The 26,269-nt window shown below is 33.3% G+C and overlaps 3 protein-coding genes across 4 annotated transcripts; all 3 read right to left on the reverse strand.

The window, feature by feature from the left end:
* Window positions 1-17,502: 17,502 nt before the first annotated feature.
* Window positions 17,503-17,934, reverse strand: LOC149160265 (thylakoid lumenal 15.0 kDa protein 2, chloroplastic-like). Its single transcript, XM_089434559.1, has one exon. The coding sequence runs from the start codon at window positions 17,932-17,934 to the stop codon at window positions 17,503-17,505; it is 432 nt and encodes a 143-aa protein (XP_089290685.1).
* Window positions 17,935-20,430: 2,496 nt separating this feature from the next.
* On the reverse strand, window positions 20,431-21,001 carry LOC149160266 (uncharacterized). Its single transcript, XM_089434560.1, has 2 exons — window positions 20,954-21,001; window positions 20,431-20,841 (listed from the first exon to the last, which is right to left on the reverse strand). The coding sequence occupies exons 1-2, from the start codon at window positions 20,999-21,001 to the stop codon at window positions 20,431-20,433; spliced, it is 459 nt and encodes a 152-aa protein (XP_089290686.1).
* LOC149160267 (uncharacterized) lies at window positions 20,458-21,682 on the reverse strand. Of its 2 annotated transcripts, none has more exons than XM_089433673.1 (2): window positions 21,473-21,682; window positions 20,458-21,214 (listed from the first exon to the last, which is right to left on the reverse strand). In XM_089433673.1, the coding sequence occupies exons 1-2, from the start codon at window positions 21,621-21,623 to the stop codon at window positions 21,090-21,092; spliced, it is 276 nt and encodes a 91-aa protein (XP_089289799.1). In that variant the 5' UTR covers window positions 21,624-21,682; the 3' UTR covers window positions 20,458-21,089. The 2 variants fall into 2 exon arrangements, with proteins under 2 accessions (XP_089289799.1, XP_089289798.1); XM_089433672.1 differs by having other exon boundaries at window positions 20,501-21,214; window positions 21,412-21,682.
* Between the last annotated feature and the right edge of the window lie 4,587 nt (window positions 21,683-26,269).

Genomic DNA, 26,269 nt, shown 5'->3' on the forward strand with positions numbered 1-26,269 from the left:
GGGTTATCCTAAACCATTACAATTTTAAGGTGGTTCATAATTTACATGAATTCAAGTGGTTTCAAAGAATTCCAATAAACCATTAATCACACCAAGTGATTTTTCTTTAGTTGTTGTCACATCACAATTTTTAACCACATGGTATTAATTTCAATGTTTATTTTATCTTAGTTTTGTTGTTTCATTCTCCATTTTTTTTCTTGTTTTCAATCATATTTCGTAATGCATACAATATGGAGCAAGTTATATGAGAAGTGAAACAATTTGAATTATCTATATTTACATAAATATATTGAATTACATGATCTTGTTGTTCTCTCAATGTCTGTCATCTTTTTCTCGCACTTCCTTTATGATTGGAACACTCTCATTTTTGGGATTAGAATCTCCAATTTCCCATATTTTTTTATCAATTCTGGTTTAATTTCCATGTTCTGATATTTTTCTATGAATGAATGTCTATTATTATTTTTTCACAAATTCAAATTTGTATTTATTTTTTAGTGACAAAGGAGCTCGATTCGATCTTAAGCCCGATCAAGATCCTAGTCCATTGAAGTTAACATCAATGCCATGCCAGGAATAAAATTTGGTGCGTAGTTAGAGCATGGTTAATTTCTCAATGGCTCCATCGATAAGAACAATGTCGGTATTTGCCCAAATTTCTTGATCAATTTTTTTTTGGCTTTTTTAATTTGGAATACACTTTTTGAAATAACACTTCACAATTAATTTGTAAATCCGCCGCTTCCCCTATGTTTAAAAGATTTCACGCCACCTCCAATATTTTAACGCACATTGTGCCATGGTGCTATTAGTAAATTTTTCATTCTAATTTATAATTAATCATGGGTCAAGTATCCTTTGTCCCAAAGGCTACACAGATAAATCTCATATATATGAATGATTGCACGATGTGAACAACCAATTACCTAGGATCATTGCATAATGTGCAAAATTTCCTCTAGATTGTCACTGTTTTAAAACATCGTTGTCAAAATAATCTACGATGAGAGCTGAGTGTGCGAAATTTCTTCTAAATTGTCCTCCTTCTGAAACAATTAACATGGAAAAATGAGATTCAACTTTCTTATCATGTAAATAGTGATTAAAGGGATTTTGGAAGCTATTTTAATGTTTGAAAGACTTTTCATAAGGCGTTTAATGGGGAGCGCAACAATCTCCCCTCTCAACGCGAGCCAAGTGTGTTTTGAACTCGAGACCTTTGGTTATGATATCACTTATTGGAATCACGATTTCCGTTACACCAAAACTCACAGGTGTTAGTAAACAGACACATCACTAAAGTTAACGGATCCACAAAACACACAGGAGCGATAGATCAACACTGCCATTAACAAGGAACGCAACACAAAGCCGAAAAAATCTCGAACATAGAAGAAAAGCTAAGATATCTTCTAGGCTATGACTCACCAAATTCATCTTAGAAAACCTACATTTACTCAACCACTTAACACTATAATTTTCCAAATTATTTAGTTAAATTTCAAATTCAATCATTTAACATTATAATTTTCAGAATTCCTCACTAAATTTAAATGAGATCCACAAAGTATCTTAAAGAGAATCACCTTTTAAACTAACACCAAATTGTTAATGTCGATTATTTATGGCTCTTAATGCAACAAGAAGTATCAAGCAAAAGCGACAAGACACCCCATCCGATGAGACACGGGTCACATCTCACCTGTATAGTTTTTACTCTCTAATGTCATCAAATCAAAAAATTTGTCAGAATTTTCAGTTCGATATAATTTGCGATCTTAGTGCGATAAAAAATTGTGATCTTAGATATAACAAACTGTATTTTCGCTCAAATTTCAGCTCTGAAACTTTCTGAGCGTATTGCAGAAGTGGGCACCCTGGGAGCCAAAATAGAAAAGCAAGGCAAAGGGAATATCCAGTTAACAGCGTATAACATAATGGAGTTGTCTACTGAGGTGCAGGACGGTTAAAAGTGGTTGGATTTTGAGAAAAAAATTTCAAAAGATTTTGTAGAGGCAATGTTTGAATCGTGTTTTTATAGTGGAAATAGATTCAACACCATTAAAAACGTCTAATACAACAAAAATTTTGAAGTTTAACAATTATAATTTGGATTTAAAAAATCCTTGCTAAATTTTCTCTAAATAAAATTGAAATTTCCATAACTTTCTAGACAAATCCTCACTACTACCCATAACATAATATCATTGCTTTAAATATTCATGGATAGTAGGTACCTGGATGGAGAGCATGGGACCCTTCTACTTTTGCTATAATTTTCGATTCTCTCCCTTTGGATTTATCATCAAAGTCAGGGTTGTTACATCGAAGTACAGAAAGAAGAAGATAAGCGTAAGTAACATTGCACGTGACCTTTACATTTTCATTCGTCGAGAACGCAGAGATCATGTGGGAAAACCGTAGCGAATATGGTGGAAGGTCTCATCGATTGAGGAAAAGTGGTTGTCTTGTCGTGACTAGGGATTGAATTTGAGGGTTTCAAAATATCGAAAGATCTCGTAAGTCGTATGGCATGTTTTTCTGGTCACAGAGTCGAAGTGATAGGATGACGAGGGTCTTGTGTTCTGTGAGGGTGCAAGAGGGACCTGTCCTGCTCTCTGCGCTTTGCACGGAGAAACCATGCAGGTTGCTTGTGACTCTAGAGTAGGGATAGATAGAATGTGATAGGAAAATTGTTGGTCAAAAAGGGTGATTTGTTTGTCAAATACTGTTTAAAAATGTATAAAAACTGTTAAAATATTTTTTTAATAGGGGAAGAAGAAGAAGAAGTGTAAAAATATTTCTTTAATAGGGGAAGAAGTGTAAAAACTTTCAAAGTTAACTAGTGAACTATGAATTTGTTTTGTAATTCCAATTCAGCTCCAAAAGATGGGTACTAGCAATAATGGTGCAACAGACTTCTTCATTTGATTACATTGACTGCTATATATATATATATATATATATATATATAATTTTGTGTGGTAAATCTTAAAAGGGGATTTGAGCATGGAGTGGGTTAACAATGCACCCATTCAATATCAATCCAAAGTCTTATGGACAATTATTTAATAAATTTACTTAAGTCTTATATTGAAATATTTACAGCTTAAATATAAGAACTTTTTATTTTTTATTTATTTATTTTAAATTTAATATCAGATTATGTTATTTAACATAGACATTTAAATATTTTATTTGTGGCTTCTATAGTGAAAGTGAAATATTTTTAGCACATTCTTATATCCAATTATATGTGATCATAATAGAATGTGATTATTGATGTTTTATAATCTTTTTAATTAAAGCTAACCAAAATATGTATTTATATTATATGTAATCATAATAGAATGTGATTATTGATGTTCTATAATTTTTTTAATTAAAGCTAACCAAAATATGTATTTATTTTAAAATGAACTTTGGCTAACTCTTATATAAATCACACATAACCCTCATATTGGGTTGTAGAATACCTCGCTAGGTGCAATCATTGACTATTTAACAATAATAGAGCCATACACCTTAAAATTAAAGAGTTGAAACATGTGCTTAGTATTTTAAATTGAGATTCATGCATTTTTTTAAGACAACCATTTATCATAAAAATTAAATGTGTCAAACTTGTGGTTATTATTTTCAAATTGGGATTTTAGGAATTTTTTTCACTACTACAAAGAGGGTGGTTTTAAGACAAATTTTTAGTAAATTGTCTTAATCTAAGACAAAAAGAAACTTGTTGTCGTAGATATTGTCATTAAACAAATGTCTTAAATTATTGTCTTAAAAATTGTCTCTATAAAAATAATATAGAACACACATATTATTATTGTATATATAAATACAATTTATAACACAATTTTTTTTTTTTTTAAGAGACAATTTCATTTATCTGTCTAAAGACAATAGTTGAGTTTGAAGAGATATTTTCTATTTAGAAACAATAGGCGAGATTAAAATACATATGTTCTCTATAGAGACTATATGTCCTTAATTCCAACTGTTATCTCTCTAGAGAATATATGAAGATATAGATATATATATATATATATATATATATATATATATATATATATAATGTTCTTTTAAGGTGGTTTAACATTCAAAGTTCCCCCCCGGATGCAGGTGTTAGATAGGATGGGACGGGAGTGTGCGGCAGGCCACATGCCGGCCATATGCCATCACGTGGCAGACGTCGGAGGCAAGGCTGGCACAGGCGTTGCAAGCGGCTGGTATAAGGCTATGCAGCAGAGCATAGTAAATGCCCTGCACGGCTATTCGGCTCAAGTGGAGGTTGCAGTTATGGCGGGCGCGCTCCAAGGTAAGGTAGCTGAGGCTATAAACCATGTCGCTGCGTCTGGTCAGGGAATGTTGGTGGTTCTTCCTTCTGGCAGGTCTCTGCAATTCCGGTTGCCCTGCCTCTCCGTCTCCGCCGGGATCTCCTCGCTGTCTGTTTGGGTTATTCCGCAGTCTGTTCCGGCAGCTGGCTGTTTGGATTATTCCGTGGTCTGTTTGAATTTCCTCTCCTCGACCCCTGTAAGGATGGTGAGACCTCGACAACGTCTGCTTAGCCGTCGAGGCACTTCCAGAGGAGGAACCTCTCGCAGTCACGATGCAGATAATTCTGTCCACTGCTGTCATTGCCATAACATACGCTCCACTGGAGCTAATCCCCTTCATTCCAGTCAATTCATGGACGCTGGTGCATCGAGCTCGGCTTCCTTGCCTGCCTTCGGCTCTGCTATCTTCAATTTTAGCAGTTCCATGAACAACCCCCAGATTAGTGCGCATGTTTCGGTCTTGTTCATTGAAAATTCCCAGGAAGACAATGACTCCCTGGATGAACATGGGCAGGGGAAAGCTGACAGCAAGGTGCAAGAAGCAAAGGTTCCTGAAACTGGCCCGGAGAAGGAAGTAAAGGATCCTGCCTCAGACCTGGAAAATGTCTCGAAAAGCAGGCTAGATCAGAGGGAGAGGACCAGCGAAGCAGAAGACACTGCCCCCACTGCTGCTGAAAGGGAGGCTTACGGTTGGTGCCGGGTAGAGGAGGTGCAAATGGACGAATAGCGATGCCCGAGCTCAAGGTTCACATGGCTCTTCTGTCTGGTCTTCTGGTCTCTAATGCTGTCTGTTTTAGCTTAGTTTTGGCATCAGTGCTTTGTGTTTGTGTCCTAGAAACTTCGTTAATGGGCTGGTTATTGTTAGTCTCCCCTGCGTGGGATAATTCAGATTTCTGGTCGGCGCCCCTGCGTGGGCTAGCTCTTTTGGATGGTTTAGCTTCTTTGTTTGGCGCCCCTGCGTGGGCTAGCTTTTTGATTGGCCTCAACTGCTCCTGGATGATATTCCCAGAGCCTGGTTCTCTCTGTTTTGTCATGATGTAAATTTTGCCTACTGTACATAATATATTAGCATAGTTTTTACCGAGAAAAAAAAACATTCAAAGTTCCCAATTAGTTATTTTAATTACGTGAGATCTCAACATTTTATGGAAAAAAAACAAATAAATTCTAATATTTTTTAAGCTAACAATAGAGTCTTTTTAAATATCAATGCAAAAATAATTTCCAAAACTTAACCATTCTGGAAAACAACTTTGAAACTAATAAATTACCAACACACTTATATTTTCTAAAAATACATTCATGTCCTTGAGTTGGTCGAAAATATCTTTATCAATAATAGCAGTCAACAAGGTTTGACTTCAGAGGCATGGTGATGTGTCCATGTATTTAGAAAACTCAACAATTTCAGAAATAAGTCTTTGTTCACAAACACTTGGTAAAAGTACATGGTACCATATACTATATGTTTTGCTTTGATACTCACAACCTAGTGCCCTTTTTAGAAATTGGAGCGATGCACATTCAAGCTATTAAAATTTAACACTTGTCTAATACATGCACTAAAACATCCTGATTTTCTTTATGGAAAGTGCTAATAGTTTCAGAGGTTAAATAAATATGAAACTATGTTAAACATCCTGATTTTCTTTATGGAAAGAGCTAATAGTTTCAGAGGTTAGATAAATATGAAACTCTGTTGTTAGATCGAACCAGAGAATGTGTCTCTTCTCCCTTCCACCCACGCCTTTTATATAGATTTTGTTCTGAAAGCATAAGGTTGTCCACTTTTGTTTCCCACAAATTCAAAGTCAATTATTAGTAGACCAAGGGAATGCAAAACTGGTCGAGATAATCAAATATTTGAGCACCAAAATAGATAACACCTCGGACCAAAAATTCGATAATTTTGATCTTTCTTTAAATATAATTTTAACTTTATTTTATTATTATTATTATTTTCTGCCACACAATTTCAAATGATGTATAGGAGGCCATACTTTTTGGGAAAGCCATATTTAAGTGATTGTTTATCTCTATATTGGATAGTTATATTTAAATTTGTTTAAGTGGTTGCTTATCTTTATAGCTATATTTAAATTTGTTCCTTTATAACTTAGTTTTTTCATTATGATTATAGAGAATAATAGGAGAGAGTTTGTCTAAATATATGATGATAGAGATTTATTAATTATATTTTTGAAAACTATATATAAATTATTGAGGATTACTTTGTGTTAAGTTAATAATTATTTTAATAGTTTATGTTTGGAGTTTGTTGAAGATTATTGAGGTATAACTTTTATTTTCAAGTTTAGAATAAGTTGGATTTTATATCAAGTATATAAAATTATTGTATTTAATATATGAATAATTTTTATGTATATACAATAAATGTTTTAATTTTGGATATAACACTCTTATGGGAGACCTAGAAAAACATAAGCGTGTGTAATAGTTTTATGTATAATTTATGGTGTGTGTATTTTTCTATGTAGATGTGTGGTCATTTTGTGTGCCTTTGTGTTGATTTCAATGAAGTGTGGATTATGAAGAGATGTGTAAGAAGGAGATTTCTAGATTATTATTAACAAATATGAATGGTGGATCGTCTTTTTCCAAATCTCGACTCCATGATTTGTTGTGGTGGCTTAGTTTTGTGATGGCTCTTCTATGAATGAGTTGTCTTCTCCAATAAATTGAGATGACAAATTTGTGATACGTCAACTTCAAATGACAATGTATGGAAATAGTGGCACCTTTTATTCCTTTTATGAAACTCACCTTGACATGTTTCATTGAATGTATGCCAAACACAATGATTGAGCTATTAATTTTTCCAGAGAACCATTAAGAGAATGTCTATCCAAAGCGATAACTATTTCCAAGACAAGAATTGCAGATTTTTGAATTATACAATATGCTATAAACTTAATTCCTTACAACAATCCATAGAGAATTTCCATTTAAATAAAAATTGGGGTTTACAAAGGGAGCTTCCATTATGTAAGAGTTTTTCATTCAACATTGAGGAGTATCTTTCTTGCTATGTAGAGACTTCATGAATATGAGGCTACCACTAGTGTAACTCTGGAAATCATGTGGGTGAGTTTGTGGCTATATTGATGTTTGTACTTGGTTAGAACCTTGTGAAAGTACCATAGATCCTCAATATATGTAAGGAAGAACAATATTTCTAGCCCAAAATTGTGTTATTGGCTAGAAAATTTGTGGTAATATTGTGCACTTCTAGCTAAAAACAAAGTCATCAATTGTTGTGCTTGCCATAGAGAATTCATTGCCTCACTTGTTGTTGGACGAGGTAGTAGCTTTAAATTAGTTTATTTTGAACATGGAGGATACAACATTGTAAAAATTTAATGGCTATGATTTCCATACAAGGAAAAGTAAATACATAGCTACAAATGATGAATATAAAATTGTGGGGTATAGTAAAAAGCATAGAAGCAACACTTGCAAATCCAAGAAATTAATTGAAGGGGAGAAAAGAGGTAAAATAGATAAGTTCATCTGTGCACCATCTCTTTCATAATCTCAACTACATTATCAATTTAGAAAAAAGATTTGTAGAAATATGGGAACAATTGAGTAATATATTTGGCGAAAAAACTATAAATGCAAAGTTTTCCTTAAAATTACAGTCGTTCAAACTTGAAATGTAACTAAAACCACTTATAAGGAAGTTGCTGGAAATTGGGACTAATGTAGATGAAGAAGATGCAAATATAACTTTATTGAAAAATCTATCTTCAAATTATGACAATGTTATATTTAATTTAAGTCAACTGTCCTCTCAAAAACTAGATGAAATGATAGTACCACTCTTAATAGAAGTGAAGAGGATGAAAGCAAGAGACACAAAAGACAATTCACAAGCTGAAATCACACTATTTTCCAAGGGAAGGATGAATAAAAACAAGAGTTTAGTAAAATGCTTCTACTACCGAAGACATGGACATACATCATTGAATTGCAAAATTCATGCCAAATATATTTTAAATGTAAAACTAAAAGAATCAACCAACATAATTATCCCTAAATATCCTTCGAATGAAATGTCCGAGGACTCACCTAATTTGGATATAACTATTGGTTTCGTATGTTATATTTCCTTTTTTTGTAAACTTATATAATGAAGAACCAATCATACAACATAATAACATAATTTAAGATGATTGTTCTCAAAGTTCTTTAGTGTCAAAAGAACAAATTATTGGTTTAATTATATATAAAATATGTTATATGATAGTGGATCGTGTTGTACTTCAGTTCTCTAAGAACAATGGTTACTAGTTATCTTTGTGTGTCTGTAATTTTATGTACATTAAAAAGGTTAAATTGTATGATTGACTACCGTATCCATTCAATATCTAGATTGCTTTCCCATATAACTGATGAATACATATCTCATTGTGTATTTGATAGATGGAAGTATGTAAATAGAATGATTTAGTGTTTAAACTATTCTTCAGGGTATGTTGAGAATCGTGTATCCTGCAATTATGTCATTGATGGTTAGGCACAATTGTATCTTATATGTATCAAGTCATAGCTCAAAATTAATGTTTGAGAAAGTGCACAATCTATGAGATTTCAAAGAGTGTGGGAATGCTAATGATGACTAGACCAAACAAGGATCAAAATCCAAAAATATTTGTCATTTTAGTATTGTTATTTTTTATATAAGCAATAAGGTAAGGTGTTAGAGTTAATGCCTACTTTAGTAGATTTTATTTAGGGCTTGTTGGAAATTGTTGAGATATTCTCTCAACATGTATCTCCAAATTCAAAATAATTTGGACCTCATATAACTATATCAATGTATTGTATTTAAGTTTGAATACATGAATAGTTTTTGTGTGTGCAACCATTTTTTCAATTCGTTTGGGATCTTGTAGACATCATCAACCTATTTTATTTGTTAGGTAAACTTGACAAGATGAAAGAGTTAAGTGCTGACTTGTGGTATTGACCATGTGGTGTTGCATGTAGTTAAAGCCTTTAAAAGGCTTGAAGATTTTTTATTTATAATGGGCCAAAGTTGAGCAAGTTGAAGCCTCACTTGCTCGAAACTAGGGTATTCAATTGGTTGGATGCATTTAATCTAAAAGAATAATAGATATCATAGTAGGATTTTTTTCCTTGGCTCGGGCTTTCCGTAATAAATCATAGTATGCATGGTTGATATATATGTGCTCCTTTGTAATTATTTTTCTTCTCACATTATTTGAAGTGCTAAAAAGTGTTAATTATGTGTATGTGTTTCTTCATAAATATTTTTATTCTGGCATAGTTTTAATTACTAATAAGTAGGAGTATAGAAAAAACAAGGATCGAAAATGAGAAATTGCTACTTGTTGAAGAAATAAATCTAGTATTTGATCAACCCACAAAGGTGTGAAGAGCATGCACAATGCAGGGACAACCTACCTAGAGATGAGATGAAATCGCTAGTTTAGCAGGTTGATGGAGAGGCAAAGAGAAAATATAAAAGCCACTATAGATAAAAGCTAGTTCATGTTGTTGGTTTTAATGAAGTGGCATGAGAAGAGCACAAGGTGTGAGTAGGTATGAAGGCTAGAAAATGGCGACATAAATGCTCCACAACAACAAAAATAATTACTTTGGTTATAGAATTTTTTTTTAATACATTTATATGGCATATTGTTGTGAGATGTGGTAAGGCATGTGTGTATTTATAAAGTCTAAAGTGATATGGGGTCTTGTGGTTTTCTGGATGGGATCATAAGAATCTCTCACTTCAAATTTAAAAGGGCATTGTTACAAAAAAAATGTTTGCCAAGGTTGTTTTATCGACAACCATAGTTTAAGGCACTTGGTATTAATGGCCTATGGTATTACATGTAGTTAAAACCTTCAAAAGGTTTGGGGATTCTCCATTATACCTTTTTAAAGTTGAGTAATCTAATTGATGAAATTTAAATCAAAACAATAACAAATTTATTATTAATCTCATTTCAATTTTTCCAAAATAAATTATAATATACATAGTTTATATGTATATTGATTTATAATTATGATGATACACGTCTTTATTTTGGAATATGCCTTATAGAACTTTAATTTAACTATCAATAATTAGTAGATGGATGGTATAGATTAAACTCCATGGAACATTTTAAAATATTCATAGTAATGTAGATAGATCAATGGTTGAAATTTATCTCCAAAGTAGTTATTCAGTTTTATTCTTTTAATTAATTTGATTAACTAAAAAAATGTCATATGAACGAGTCATATGAAGTGACTTATGGTTTTCCTTTTACTCATTTAATTAAATTGATTAACTAAAAAAATGTCATATGAAATGAGTTATGGTTTTTTTGATAAATCATGTATTCGCCCATAATATTGTAACAAAGCCTATTTTGATGCTTACCATGGATTAATGCCTATCAACATTTACTTATCTTTTAATTTAGATAATATAAATCCATTTAATTTAGATAATATAAACTTATTCTTCTTTTGTTTTAAGATAAAAAGTTCAATACTCTTTTATATTTTTCTTAAATAAATAATAATTTATTTATTTAAATTAAATTTTGTTATATATCTATATATATATATATATATATATATATATATATATTCTAAGTAAAGGCTAATTCTATTAATAAAAGGAAAATATAGTTACAAGGAGGTCAAGACCTCAGAGGAAGCCGAAGTTGTCCAACAAAACTGACAAACTATCCCAGGGTTGAGATAACCAGATACAAAAGACCCAGAAGCCATACATACAAAGAAGCTGGCCATAATGGTAAACCACAGTACAGGTCAAAGGAGAGCTGTAGCCAAACTTTCTGTGCTGCCCGGATAACCATATGCAAAACTGAAAAACCAAGGACCTGATAAACTTGCCGAGCCAAGACCTGATACAAAACATATTAACAAAAGATCTGATAAACTTGCCGAGCCAAGACCTGATACAAAACACATTAACAAAAGCCATAATAACACAACACATTGGACAAAAGAGCCAGAAGAGAAACTGCGACATCAGACGAGGCCCCGGAGGCATCAAGCATCTGTCTGGGGGTCCTGAGCTTCCTTCTCCACCAGGCAAGGATTGCCCATCCACGAGTCATCAACATTGTCCTCAGCACCTGTACCGCTGCCACCTGGAAGAGCTGCCAAGCGCTGATTGCCACCAGAGGAGTTCGTCGGATTAATAGAGGCCGAGATATCCTGTGCGTTGTCTTATGGAGGCTTGAAGACATCAGGGACACTCCCCTCAGCCTGCAACTCACCACAATTGAACACAATGCCAACATATTCTCCCTGGAGTTCGCTATCATCCTGAGACTGCAAAGTTGAGGTATGCACAGAGACACTAGGCCGAGCTTCTTCCTCCGCCAAAATTACAGTGATGCTAGCTGAGAGAACCGGTCTATTGAGACGACTCTGGAATTTGAAGTGGGTGGTTTGGAACGAATTGTGCGGGAAAGGCTTGCCATTTTCTGAGGAGGGGGAAGCCGAAGCCAGAGGGATAACATTCTGGGGAGCAGGCTGAGAGCGCCCACGGTTTCCACTACTGCCTCCACAGCGAGAACAACCACGGCGACGCACCATTGTCAAGGGAACGAAGTAACCTGAAGGAGATGAAGAGCAAGGCCAGACAGAGCAGGTTCGAAGGTAAGGGAGCCGAATAAAAGTCTTACACCAGACATGCAACCAAGCTATCAGAGCATTGCAGGGATGCAGGGACAGAGACGAGCTGATGAAGGGAGACCTGATGGGAATGACAACGGATAAAACCAACGAAGCCATAAATAAAAAATCCTGCGAAGAGTCTCAAACAAGAGGCGCATTCAATTCCGAATGCTTGATGATCTGCAGGTACCACTTATAATCCATCTTCATCCGCGGGAGAATTTTGGAGGTTGTGCGGATTTGCCACCTACAGGACCAGATGCCGGCTCTGCAATATTTTTTTATTATATATTCACTAATATTTTAAATAATAAGTGAACTTCCATACAACACTTTTATATAAACTCATTTTAATTTTCTTTTTTTAGTGTGGTTCACGAACATCGTGGTCAGTGGTTACTACGTCCACGGAAAAAATCTGGGCTAATCACCCCTCGGCCCACTGGCAAGACCTGACCCCAAAAGCTTCCAGTAAAATCGACCCTATGACCTTCCAATGGCGAGGCACGGTTTTTGACCAACTAAATTAACCCCTAGAACTGAACTCATTTTAAAACTATATATTATAATATTAAAAATAAATCTATCTCACACACTTAACACAATGCTACTAATAATATCTTATAATTAAACTTATTATCGTTAAAAAACAAAACACTTAAAACAAAAACAAAACATCTGGTTTTCCCATCTAACGAGAAAATTAATCTGAGACCTAAATGCCTTCATATGTATATATATACGTGATCTTTAAAATGAAGAATTTTTGGTTTTCCATCCAGCATGGAAACTAATCTTAGACCTCTAGATATATATATATAATCTTGAAAATTAAGAATTGTTTTTTTTTTTTTTTAATTTAGCGTGGAAACTAATCTCAAATCTAAACGCCTTCATATGTATATATATATGACACTTTGTAAGTTAACAAATTCGAATTTGTATATATATACAACCATTTGTAAGTTAACAAATTCGAATTTGTATATATATACACATTAGTAGTGGGCACAATGTTTTAGAGATGTAAAGATGATGTAAAATAAAATATTTTTTTATTGCATAAATATAAAAATTAGTATAATTGTATAAATTAAATAGTTGATAAATATTAATATTGTTAAATGATTATAAATATTTTATAGTTTTGTAAATTTAAAAGTAAAAACAATGAAATTAAGAAAAAAAAAAATGATTTGAAAATATTTAATTTAATTTATTGAATTATGAAAAATATTGTTTGAATTTAGATTTTTGTGATTTATGTTGATTTTGATAGTGTTTTTAGGATTAATCATATTATGAGTTGTGCGTGGAAGTTTCCAACTATCTAATGTGGTTCATCCTCACCATATTAAATGTTTCAAAATATCTAACAACAACTCATAATGTGATTAATTCTAAAGACTATCAAAATCAATATGAATCGTAATGTGGTTCAGCCTCTCTAAATTAAATAGACCTAAAAATCAACCAACAACTCAAATTAAATAGTCTTAAAGATTGACCGACAACTCATAATTTGATTAATCCTAAACAAAATTATAAAAAATATTCTCTTGATTTTTTTATTACAGCAAAACATACATTCTTAAATTTATATCCACATTATTAAATTTTAAACATCTATATTTTCCCGGTATTCAACATAAACCATGCCTATGGACATTCTGCGCAGGCCGCAACTTCATATTGATTTTTCGGCCTAAATTGAGGTTCGATCCGCTTCTCCGAGATTTTACAATTTACTCTGTCATTCACCATCGCCCCAGAAATCTGGCGAAAACATAGAATTTAGAGGGTTTCTACCGTTATTCAACATATGGAAATGTCCGCGTTGTCTGTACAGTGATTCGATGGCAGATAAGCAGAAAAAAGAAGAGTATTACACAATAAATCGCTCTGCAACTCAGAGTTTTATTAAATAAACACCAGATTTATAAGAAGAATTTCGGTAAAAATTCTTTTTATAAATGTTATAGATCACAAAAGCCTCAATTCAATAAACACCACTTATAAATGTTATAGATCACAAAAACCTCTAATACAATATAGAGATCGAAGACACGCTACTACTCTCTCTCACTCCTGTAGTCTGTTCTCACTTAAACAGATCTATGAGCAATAACTCGAACCTGAAGGATGGGTTCATATTCCCCATTTCAACAAAAACATGAAATCTAATCCCTCAAATAATTCTAAATCTCCCTAAACCCTCTCATATTTTCCAATATTTGTTAATTTAGAAAATTTGTTACATTAAATATGGTATCTGAGGGAAAAAACGAACTCTAACTTAGTATGTTTGTTGCATCATATGGCATGTGAGGAAAAACACACAGCTTTTAGTAATAGTAAGAGAACAAATGTGTTGCATTAACTGATATGTGAAGAAAAATCAAACTTCTAGTAATATAACAAATTCTCCCTGGCATTAAATGATATTTGATGGGAAAAACAAACTTCATAATGGCTCGGAAAAGAACAAATTCTAATTTAGTAAATTTGTTACATATTTGAGGAAAAAACCAACCTTTTAATAATAGCAAAGAAAATAATAAACTCTAATTTAAATCTGTTACAATACACCATATTTGAAGAAAAGAACAAACACCTTATGTATATAGATAAAGTCAAAAATCTCTCAAGTATATTAGATCAAGTCAAAAATTTTAGTCTATCAAAAATATAGGAAATATAATGTTAAATGATGCTCCTCTATCAAGTATGCACAAAACGACCTAAGTGGTATAAATGATATAATTTTTTATTTTATTATATTTAGTATGGTAGTAAGTATTTAATTTTGTTTTGAGTGTGTATTAATTTGTCTTTGACTAAAAAGTTACACTGTTTATTCCTAGTTTAACATTAGGAAATATTTTTTTGTTATTTTTTATTATTATTTAAATGTATTTATTTGTAAATTGACTGGTTGAGGTCTTATTATAGATTGTTTAATAACTTCTATTTCTATTAGTTACTAATTTTTTGTTTTATTTATTTCTGACTTTTATTTTTTTCCTTTTTCTATTATTCCATTTTCATTACTTTTACTTTTTTTCTCTTTTCAGTTTAAAATGACTTATTATTATATTAAAAAATATTCTAATAAATTTAATTATACAAAATTGTATACATTAAAAAAAATAAAACACATAAATATATAAAAAATAAGCAACATACACAAATATATATTAAATTGTATATATGTTAATATAAACAATATTAGTTAATAGTGTTTCTTAGTTTTTGGTTATAACATTTAACAATAATATATTTAATTAGTTGTTTTATCTTTATGAAATTTTTATTTTCATTGTTTTTAGTTTAATTGAGCTATATTTAAACTAAGTGGCAAGTACTAGCTACTATCTAGCTATTTTTATATTCAATGTGGTTTATATAATAGCTACCATATTTGAATATAAATATGAATTAAAATTTAGATATATGTTACAAAATGATTTATTTCTTAAATTTAAAAAATATATACATTTTGATTTTATCTTTGGTTAAACTATTTTCTTTTAATTATTTATATTGAAACAACTGCTAATATTAGTTATGCATAAATGTGGTACATGTATTTTTCATTATATAAATTTGTTTGATGGAAAAAAATAAAAATAAAAAACTATCGATTGTTAGAGGGTTACTATCTCCAACTCAGATTAACTATTTTTATAAACAACTTTTAACTATTTGATAAAGAATATATATATGGCAAATTTTTATTTTTTATTGTCTAAAATGTGTTTTGATTTTATATATAAATTGAGCATTATATATTGGAGTTTTTGGTTTTGGCAAATTTTGATTTTTTATTGTTTAAAATGTGCTTTTGATTTTATATATAAATTGAGCATCTTCAGAAACTTCAAAGCACTTGGATTATAGAGAGTTCACAACTCAAATTTGTGATTCCAACAAATCTTTACAACAAATTTAACTAAAAAATATGTCAAAAAAATCTCCAAACTATATAATAAATAAACTATAAATTTAATAAATAACTTATATCATTTATTTAATAAAATAAACCTTAAATATTTAGAAAATGATTACATAAAGAATTCGATTTTTGAATCATATTTACATAGAAACAATTATTAATATTGATTATGCAGAAATGTGATACATGTATTTTTTATTATATATATTTATCTAAAATGAAAAAATTAGAAACTATGAGAGGTAACCCTTTCAAACTCAAACTACCTATTTTTATAAATAAATTTTTAATTATTTGATAAAGAGTTTGTTTAGTTATTATATATATTTAGAGTTTTTGGTTTTGTTAATTTTTTATTTTTTATTTTTGTTAAATTTGTGATTTTGAACAAATTTAACTCAAAAATTATTATTATTATCTAATTTTAAAGTCATGACCAAGCCAGACACTGCATTGGCGTATGAGACTTTTTTGTTTGTGGAAAATGGACCCACCTCCATGTAGTAATTTGACATGTTAAGTCTACAAAAACATACATACTCCACAACTCTAGTTTTAAATTTCTAATCTTTTAAAAGAAAACACATACTCTTACCCATTAAACTCATTAAAAACATCTCCAAAATATATAATAAATAAACTATAAATTTAATAAATAACCTCTATCATTTATTTAATAAAATAAATCTTTAATATTTAGAAAATGATTACATAGAGAATTCGAATTCACTGATTTGAAGTTGATTCAAACAACCTGTTCTAACAGATTACGCGAATTTATCTTCCAAAAAAGTCCACTTTCTATTTTTTTTCCAGTTATAAATATTCGAATATTCATCCAAAAATTAAAAAGTAAAAAAATTAAATAACTATGAACAAAATGCCCTATTAGTAAGTGATAATTTAAACTAGCATTTGCACCACATGTTGCAAAGGAAACGCTATAAGGCATAAATTGAAGAACGCAAATACAACAAAAAAAATACTTTCATAAAGAATTAAAATACTTATAATGAATTTATTATTAGATATTCCTATATATTAGCCCCACTAATTGTTTCCCTTTCTTAATGTAACCTTTCACCACTATGGTCACTATAATATCAAATACAATATGTGTCTCTTAACCAAAAGCCATTATGAAAGTCAAAATACTTATATGTCCCATATCCCATATAAACCATAATATATTTTGATCACTCTTGGAGAATTGCAAACCCTTCCAAAATGGAACTTCTAACCACTATTACCATTAAGAAAAAATGGCATTTATTACCTTATAATCCTCAAGGGAATAACTCTATTATTAAGTAAACCATAGTGCAATATGATTTTTAACACAATGAATTCTAAAAATTATGACCCCTAGTACACTCATCATAAACATATTGTAACTCCTAAAATGTTACAAGACATAAACTTTAATACCTAACATGTTAACTATAACATTAAAACTATAACCTATATGCATTTAAATTGTCTTAACATAGTGAAGGTAAAGAAGAATCAAGTGTGGCTCTTCAAATTCAATCCCATGAGAAGTCGATATAAAAAAGGCTGGGCAGCAAACCCAAACACACAACCCCCAACAATGGATGTCGCAAGAGTTAAAAAGTATAGGTCATCTGTCAAACCAAGCACATTATTGCATCCCTCTTCCCTAGCAATGCATTGCTTGATGGCATCAATTGTATTCAAAAGGGCTGCCTGATAGCCCTCTTCCAATACAAAAAACTGATTCTCGTACCTGGACTGCAGCTCACCGAAGAATTGACAAGGAAGCCTGGAATCCACTGTTGATCCTATGCCGAAATTCAAGATGTTTGGGGAAGAGATGTCCTCTACTATAATCACAATCCTGTCATCAGGGTGCCATAGGTCCCTGAAGGATTTATCTGAAGGAGACGGGGATGGCCCAGACCTTGTAACGATTCTCATTTTCCACTCTGACTTGTCTTCCAAAGCCTACAACTCTTGTGAAATCTTCACTGCTTCAGCTGGAGATAAGACCCTGGCTATGTCAATAATATTGGTGAAGTTGTTGGGTAGCTGAAGGTCTGGGACTTTTATTGCTTCTGGCTCTTTTGAGGCCATGTTGGATTGAAAGTCTGAGTTCAGGATTTGGGTAATTGCTAAAGATGGTGTCAACTACACTTGTTGAATCAGAAAGGTGAACAAGAGCATGGATGCCATTGGCAGAGTTTTCTTACCCACATCCTTGAGAATGTTGTTTTTGTGCTGTGCATATATCAACTGAGAAATACCCAGGTTTTTGAAGGTGATCTGAAAGGGGTTGAAGTTGTGGGTTATTGAATCGGGTGTACATTGACTGACAGAGTATGAGTGTTTTATGCGATTGAAGGTGGGCTTGTAATTGAAAATGGAGAGGACAGAGAATGACTTAAAAGAGATAACGCAACAGGAACTGAGTGGCATTTTAACTAGGGTGGAGAAAGACTTAGAATGCTCTTGATGGTTGCTTGTTGAGGCTTGAGCTTGAGTTACCATGAGATACTGGAGATGGGTCTAATCACGAAAGACCAAATGCACCAAAACTCTGAGCCACCTGTAAGGCCAGGCACACACCAGAATGAGGATATGTAGACTAAGAAACTACGACACTCGGTCGCAGCAGGCAACGAGATATGCATAACACTCCTAATTAAATGTACGAGGGAAAGCATTAGCGTTGTAGCGACCATCAATGGTGCCCTGAAATACCCACTGATAAACCAAGTAAACTGGCTGAGGTCACAGAGCCACAACCAGTCGAGGCTTACACCATGGCTACAGGTGGCATAAATGAAAAAAAGTAAATAGGGGAGTTATTTTACTTGACTGAAGGTTCTATTAGAATATGCCTTAGTTTAATTAAAGTAACATATGGCTTGTCTCTGACCTTATTGAAATTTTCAGTGATTATATTACATAGTTTTGTTTTCCCTAACAATTAGTGAGAATCCACACTCCGCAACAACTTCATGCAAACCATGTGCTGAAATGCATGAAAAGTTTTCATGTAAGCTACCTGCTTTAATTCTCATGAGAAGAGGTTTTGTAGCTTTGGCCAATGTGTACAATTATTTATTGGTATATTGTTTGGAGTTAGGTATCAGATGAGGGTAATTAATCACTGGCCTTGAAAGTTAAAAATTTCACAAAACAACTATATATACTGGACCTTTAAATCAATGTATATTTATAACTTCCACTTCCTATTTGCCACTCTATTTTAGTGTCCTAAATGCCAACGAGTCCATATTCTTTGGACTATTTTCACTTTATCAGGAGGGTATTTGTGTAGAATTTTTTTTTTATTCTACAAGAGGGTATTTGTGTAGAAGATTTTTTCTGTTCTACAGGAGGTTTCAAAGCTCAAAATTGGCCTTGAAAGTTAAAAATTTCATAATATAATCTTTCTGGAAAAACAACTATATATACAGGACCTTTAAATCAATGTATATTTATAAATTCCACTTCCTATTTGCCACTCTATTTTAGTGTCCTAAATGCCAATGAGTCCATATTCTTTGGACTATTTTCACTTTATCAGGAGGGTATTTGTGTAGAAGATTGTCTTTATTCTACAGGAAGTTTCAAAGCTCAAAGTACATAAAAATGTGGCTCCTTTGCTGAAAATAAAATGATGGTTTCTTACAGACAAAAAGAGTGGCCTGGCCATTATAAAAATTGTTCCCACTTATGGCCACTAGCATTGCAGAAACAAAATGAGTGTCGCTGTCCACTTAAACCAGGTGAAGTTGCAGTTATCTTGAAGGCAATGGGGTATCCTAAGGAGATCCACATAAATGAGAATATGCCACATCTTCGAGTTATCAACAGTTTCAACTCATCAAGAAAGGAAATCATTAGTGTTACAATGGGCCAAGAGACCCTCCACATACCTCACCTCACCTAACTTCCACTACATTGCTGCACTTAAACTGCCAAGAATTTCAAACGAAATATATCATTGATATCATTACAATTAAATGACCAATAAATCTAATCATCAATCAGCAAAAATATAACAGGGCTGCTGAGCACAAAGAATGTCAGACTTGGGAACTTTACAGCTAATTACAGTATTGTTTTGGCGAGAGAAACACAGAGTCAATTACAGCAATAGAACCAATTCCATATCAATACAAAGCATGGTGGATATGTGAAGGAGACCCGTTAATCGATGCAGTCCTGCATGATCACTCTGTGTTATATCTCCATTTCCTTTGATGCAACCACTGGATTAATAGTCCCATATAAGAGAGACAGGTTCAGATATGCCACAGGGACAACCCTTAACATAAGGCTACATTGAAAAAAATTATAAGCAGCCATTGCAACCCTCTTGAGGATACTAATAAACATGAGTTGCATTTGAGCCCTAAACTTCTGCAAAATAAAAAATTCCCAGACTTTTATATTAGAGTTAAATCATTTTTTCTCAATAGGTGATTTTCCAAAGATGGGTGTCAGATAAAAAGTAGAAGCTGCTCCTAAAAACCCTAAGCTGTTCTTTACCAAAGGCTCCCAATCCGAAGTTCTCCCCACAATTGGAAGTATCCCAAACGAAGCAAATAACAATAGCCACAAAGGAGAAAGAAGAACAACCCACTGCCATGAACCCTCCACTCTGCCCTGAGGGCTAAGCCGGGCAGCAAACCCAAACACAAAACCCCCAGCAATGGATGTCGCAAGAGTAAAAAAGTACAGGTCATCTGTCAAACTAGGCACGTTATTGCATCCCTCTTCCCTAACAATGCATTGCTTGATGGCATCAATTGTATTCAAAAGGGCTGCCTGATAGCCCTCTTCTGATGCAAAAAACTGATTCCCGTACCTGGACTGCAGCTCACCGAAGAATTGACGAGGAATGGATTAAAAACACTCTCCTCATTTGACCAAAAACATTTAGGGCCTCATGGCATTACCCATTCTGTGCATATCATCAAATTACAGAACCTGAAATTACAGAATTCCATGTAACTTCATCTAGCTTAGGCATTGCATTAAATAGTTTCAATGCTTGGTCCTCTCATCTCTATAATAATAACTTCGACCCCTGCCATGATTTCTGTGGCCACGGTAAGCTCTCACTGGTGATCTGGAGTGGCGGTCTCGCTGATATCGAATCGGAGGTGATCGAGAGCGCCGACCATGCCAATATCTAACTGGGGACCTTGACCTAGAGCGTGATTTTGCACGTGACCTAGGAGATCTGGACAAGTCAATTGGAATTAGATATTTTCACATAAGCCTCCAACATAATAATTTTATTCGTGTGAGAAGAAAGGAGCTCCAACATAGAAACTTTATTCACATAAAAGACACAGCTCCAATATAAATAATGTCATTTACATAAGAAGGAAGTAGATTCAATATAATTAAAAGAAAAAAGACTAAGTGAATGCATGCATTGATTTTCGACTTGCAGCCTTTTCATCAATATCATCTCCATCTACTTTAAGGGTTTTACTTATTTCTGCAGCCCTAGCTGATGCCATTTTAGTTGCAGACTTCATTGATGCAGCCCTGCTGGCTGCCTGCTGTGTAGCCATTGACTGTTGCATAAGCAATGCCTGTTTAAACTGTAATTGCTGCATGGCAACTGCTTGTTGCATCATCATTGGCAATGGTGGATGCTGAGAAGAATCGTTTTTATCTTGCTCATATTGATAAGATGAGCTCTCATTATGACTCTTCGAACCTTGTCAAAATACCAGTAATATCAGTTAACAATAATTGCAGCAGTATGGAAGTACATTGTAAAGGGATGTTGCAATGAATGAAACAATTCAAAATGTTAACATAAACATAGGGAGAGATTCAGTGACCAGCTCATAGATATCAAAGAGTACAAAAATGAAGCGATTTAGAAGATAACATGAAGAACATTCACAAACATTGGCATTGCTAAAACAAATAAGGGAAGAAAATAAAATATCAAAAATAAAAAATGAAATGGAAAAATTATTAAAACACATCCTATCAATCAAGACCTTATACACTTGTACCTTGATGCAATTTAACTGAAAATTGCCACAACATTTAGTGAGCTAAAACTTTTCCTCTAATTACATTTGCAGATAAATTTAATAACAAACATTTTTCATTACAGACAACTGACAAGACTAACTGACAAATGACAACAGTAACAATTTTCAAAAACTGCCTCATCTTAAATTAGGTCCAGTTAAAGAGGATGGTAGATCAATCAAAGACAAATCCACGTTAGTTTTACCAAGTCTAATTGAATTGAAAAAATATGATGGTTATCTGGCTAACATACAAAAATACATTTGAAGGACAATACACAACTTTCACTCTACAGCAAAGTGATGGACAAAATGTAACAAGTAAAAAAACTGCTATCCACCGGTTGAAATAATTCAAATTCTGAGATGAGCTAATCTGGCATAGGGAAACCTAGACAATTAAGTATGGATCAATACAAAAATAATTGTAGCAACCACCAATGGTGCCTTGAAATACCCACTGATAAACCAAGTGAATTGGTTGAGGTCACAGAGCCACAACCAGTCGAGGCTTACACCATGGCTACAGGTAGCATAAATGAAAAAAAGTAAATAGGGGAGTTATTTTACTTGACTGAAGGTGCTATTAGAATATGCCTTAGTTTAATTAAAGTAACATATGGCTTGTCTCTGACCTTATTGAAATTTTTAGTGATTATATTCCATAGTTCTGTTTTCCCTAACAATTAGTGAGAATCCACACTCCGCAACAACTTCATGCAAACCATGTGCCGAAATGCATGAAAAGTTTTCACGTAAGCTACCTACTTTAATTCTCATGAGAAGAGGTTTTGTAGCTTTGGCCAATGTGTACAATTATTTATTGGTCTATTGTTTAGATGTAGGTATCAGATGAGGGTAATTAATCACTGGCCTTGAAAGTTAAAAATTTCACAAAACAACTATATATACTGGACCTTTAAATCAATGTATATTTATAACTTCCACTTCCTATTTGCCACTCTATTTTAGTGTCCTATATGCCAATGAGTCCATATTCTTTGGACTATTTTCACTTTATCAGGAGGGTATTTCTATATAAAATTGTTTTTATTCTACAGGAGGGTATTTGTGTAGAAGATTGCTTCTGTTCTACAGGAGGTTTCAAAGCTCAAAATTGGCCTTGAAAGTTAAAAATTTCATAAAATAATCTTTCAGGAAAAACAACTATATATACAGGACCTTTAAATCAATGTATATTTATAAATTCCACTTCCTATTTGCCACTCTATTTTAGTGTCCTAGATGCCAATGAGTCCATATTCTTTGGACTATTTTCATTTTATCAGGACGATATTTGTGTAGAAGATTGTTTTTATTCTACATGAGGATTCAAAGCTCAAAGTACATCAAAATGTGGCTCCCTTTCTGAAAATACAATGATGGTTTCTTACAGAAAAAAAGAGTGGCCTGGCCGTTATAAAAATTGTTCCCACATATGGCCACTAGCATTGCAGAAACAAAACGAGTGTTGTTGTCCACTTAAACTAGGTGAAGTTGCAGTTATCTTGAAGGCAATGGGGTATCCTAAGGAGATCCACATAAATGAGAATATGCCACATCTTCGAGTTATCAACAGTTTCAACTCATCAGGAAAGGAAATCATTAGTGTTACAATGGGCCAAGAGACCCTCCACATAGCTCACCTCACCCAACTTCCACTACATTGCTGCACTTAAACTGCCAAGAATTTCAAACGAAATATATCATTGATATCATTACAATTAAATGACCAATAAATATAATCATCAATCAGCAAAAATATAACAGGGATGTTGAGCATAGAGCATCTCAGACTTGGGAACTTTACAGCTAATTATAGTATTGTTTTGGCAAGAGAAACACAGAGTCAATTATAGCAATAGAACCAATTCCATCTCACTACAAAGCATGGTGGATATGTGAAGGAGACCCATTAATTGATGCAGTCTTGCATGATCACTCTGTGTTATATCTCCATTTCCTTTGATGCAACCACTGGATTAATAGTCCCATGTAAGAGAGACAGGTTCAGATATGCCACAGGGACAACCATTAACATAAGGCTACATTGAAAAAAATTATAAGCAGCCATTGCAACCCTCTTGAGGATACTCATAAACATGAGTTGCATTTGAGCCCTGAACTTCTGCAAAATAAAAAATTCCCAGACTTTTATATCAGATTTAAATCATTTTTTTCTCAATAGGTGATTTTCCAAAGATGTGTGTCAGATAAAAAGCAGCAGCTACTCCTAAAAACCCTAAGCTGTTCTTTACCATAGGCTCCCAATCCGAAGTTCTCCCCACAAGTGGAAGTATCCCAAACAAAGCAAATACCAATAGCCACAGAGGAGAAAGAAGAACAACCCATTGCCATGAACCCTCCACTCTGCCTTGAGGGTTAAGCCGGGCAGCAAACCCAAACACACAACCCCCAGCAATGGATGTCGCAAGAGTAAAAAAGTACAGGTCATCTGTCAAACCAGGCACGTTATTGCATCCCTCTTCCCTAACAATGCATTGCTTGATGGCATCAATTGTATTGAAAAGGGCTGCCTGATAGCCCTCTTCCAATACAAAAAATTGATTCCCATACCTGGATTGCAGCTCACCGAAGAATTGACGAGGAATGGCTTAAAAACACTCTCCTCATTTGACCAAAAACATTTAGGGCCTCATGGCATTACCCATTTTGTGCATATCACCAAATTACGGAACCTGAAATTACAGAATTCCATGTAACTTCATCTAGCTTAGGCATTGCATTAAATAGTTTCAGTGCTTGGTCCTCTCATCTCTGTAATAATAACTTCGACCCTTGCCATGATTTATGTGGCCACGGTAAGCTCTCACTAGTGATCTAGAGTGGTGGTCTCGCTGATATCAAATCGGAGGTGATAGAGAGCGCCAACCATGTCGATATCTAACTGGGGACCTTGACCTAGAGCGTGATTTTGCATGTGACCTAGGAGATCTGGACAAGTCAATTGGAATTAGATATTTTCAGATAAGCCTCCAACATAATAATTTTATTCGTGTGAGAAGAAAGGAGCTCCAACATAGAAACTTTATTCACATAAAAGAGACAGCTCCAATATAAATAATGTCATCTACATAAGAAGGAAGTAGATTCAATATAATTAAAAGAAAAAAGACTAAGTGAATGCACGCATTGATTTTCAACTTGCAGCCTTTTCATCAATATCATCTCCATCTACTTTAAGGGTTTAACTTATTTCTGCAGCCCTAGCTGATGCCATTTTAGTTGCAGACTTCATTGATGCAGCCCTACTGGCTGCCTGCTGTGTAGCCATTGACTGTTGCATAAGCAATGCATGTTTAAACTGTAATTGTTGCATGGCAACTGCTTGTTGCATCATCATTGGCAATGGTGGATGCTGAGAAGAATCGTTTTTATCTTGCTCATATTGATAAGGTGAGCTCCCATTGTGACTCTTCGAACCTTGTCAAAATACCAGTAATATCAGTTAACAATAATTACAGCAGTATGGAAGTACATTGTAAAGGGATGTTGCAATGAATGAAACAATTCAAAATGTTAACATAAACATAGGGAGAGATTCAATGACCAGCTCATAGATATCAAAGAGTATAAAAATGAAGCGATCTAGAAGATAACATGAAGAACATTCACAAACATTGGCATTGCTAAAACAAATAAGGGAAGAAAAGAAAATATCAAAAATAAAAAATGAAATGGAAAAATTATTAAAACACATCCTATCAATCAAGACCTTATACACTTGTACCTTGATGCAATTTAACTAAAAATTGCCACAACATTTAGTGAGCTAAAACTTTTCCTCTAATTAAATTTGCAGATAAATTTAATAACAAACATTTTTCATTACAGACAACTTACAAGACTAACTGAAAAATGAAAACAGTAACAATTTTCAAAAACTGCCTCATCTGAAATTAGGTCCAGTTAAAGAGGACGGTAGATCAATCAAAGACAACTCCACGTTAGTTTGCCAAGTCTAATTGAATTGCAAAAATATGATGGTTATCTGGCTGACATACAGAAATACATTTGAAGGACAATACACAGTTCTCACTCTACAGCAGAGTGATGGATAAAATGTAACAAGTAAAAAAACTGCTATCGACCCGTTGAAATAATTCAAATTCTGAGATGAGCTAATCCGGCATAGGGCAACCTAGACAATTAAGTATGGATCAATACAAACATAATTGTACCGACCATCAATGGTGCCCTGAAATACCCACTCATAA

Source organism: Pinus tabuliformis, chromosome 5_2 (assembly GCF_031772625.1).
Source record: "Pinus tabuliformis cultivar Carrire ecotype Pingquan chromosome 5_2, CPIR1, whole genome shotgun sequence".
NCBI lineage: Eukaryota > Viridiplantae > Streptophyta > Pinopsida > Pinales > Pinaceae > Pinus > Pinus tabuliformis.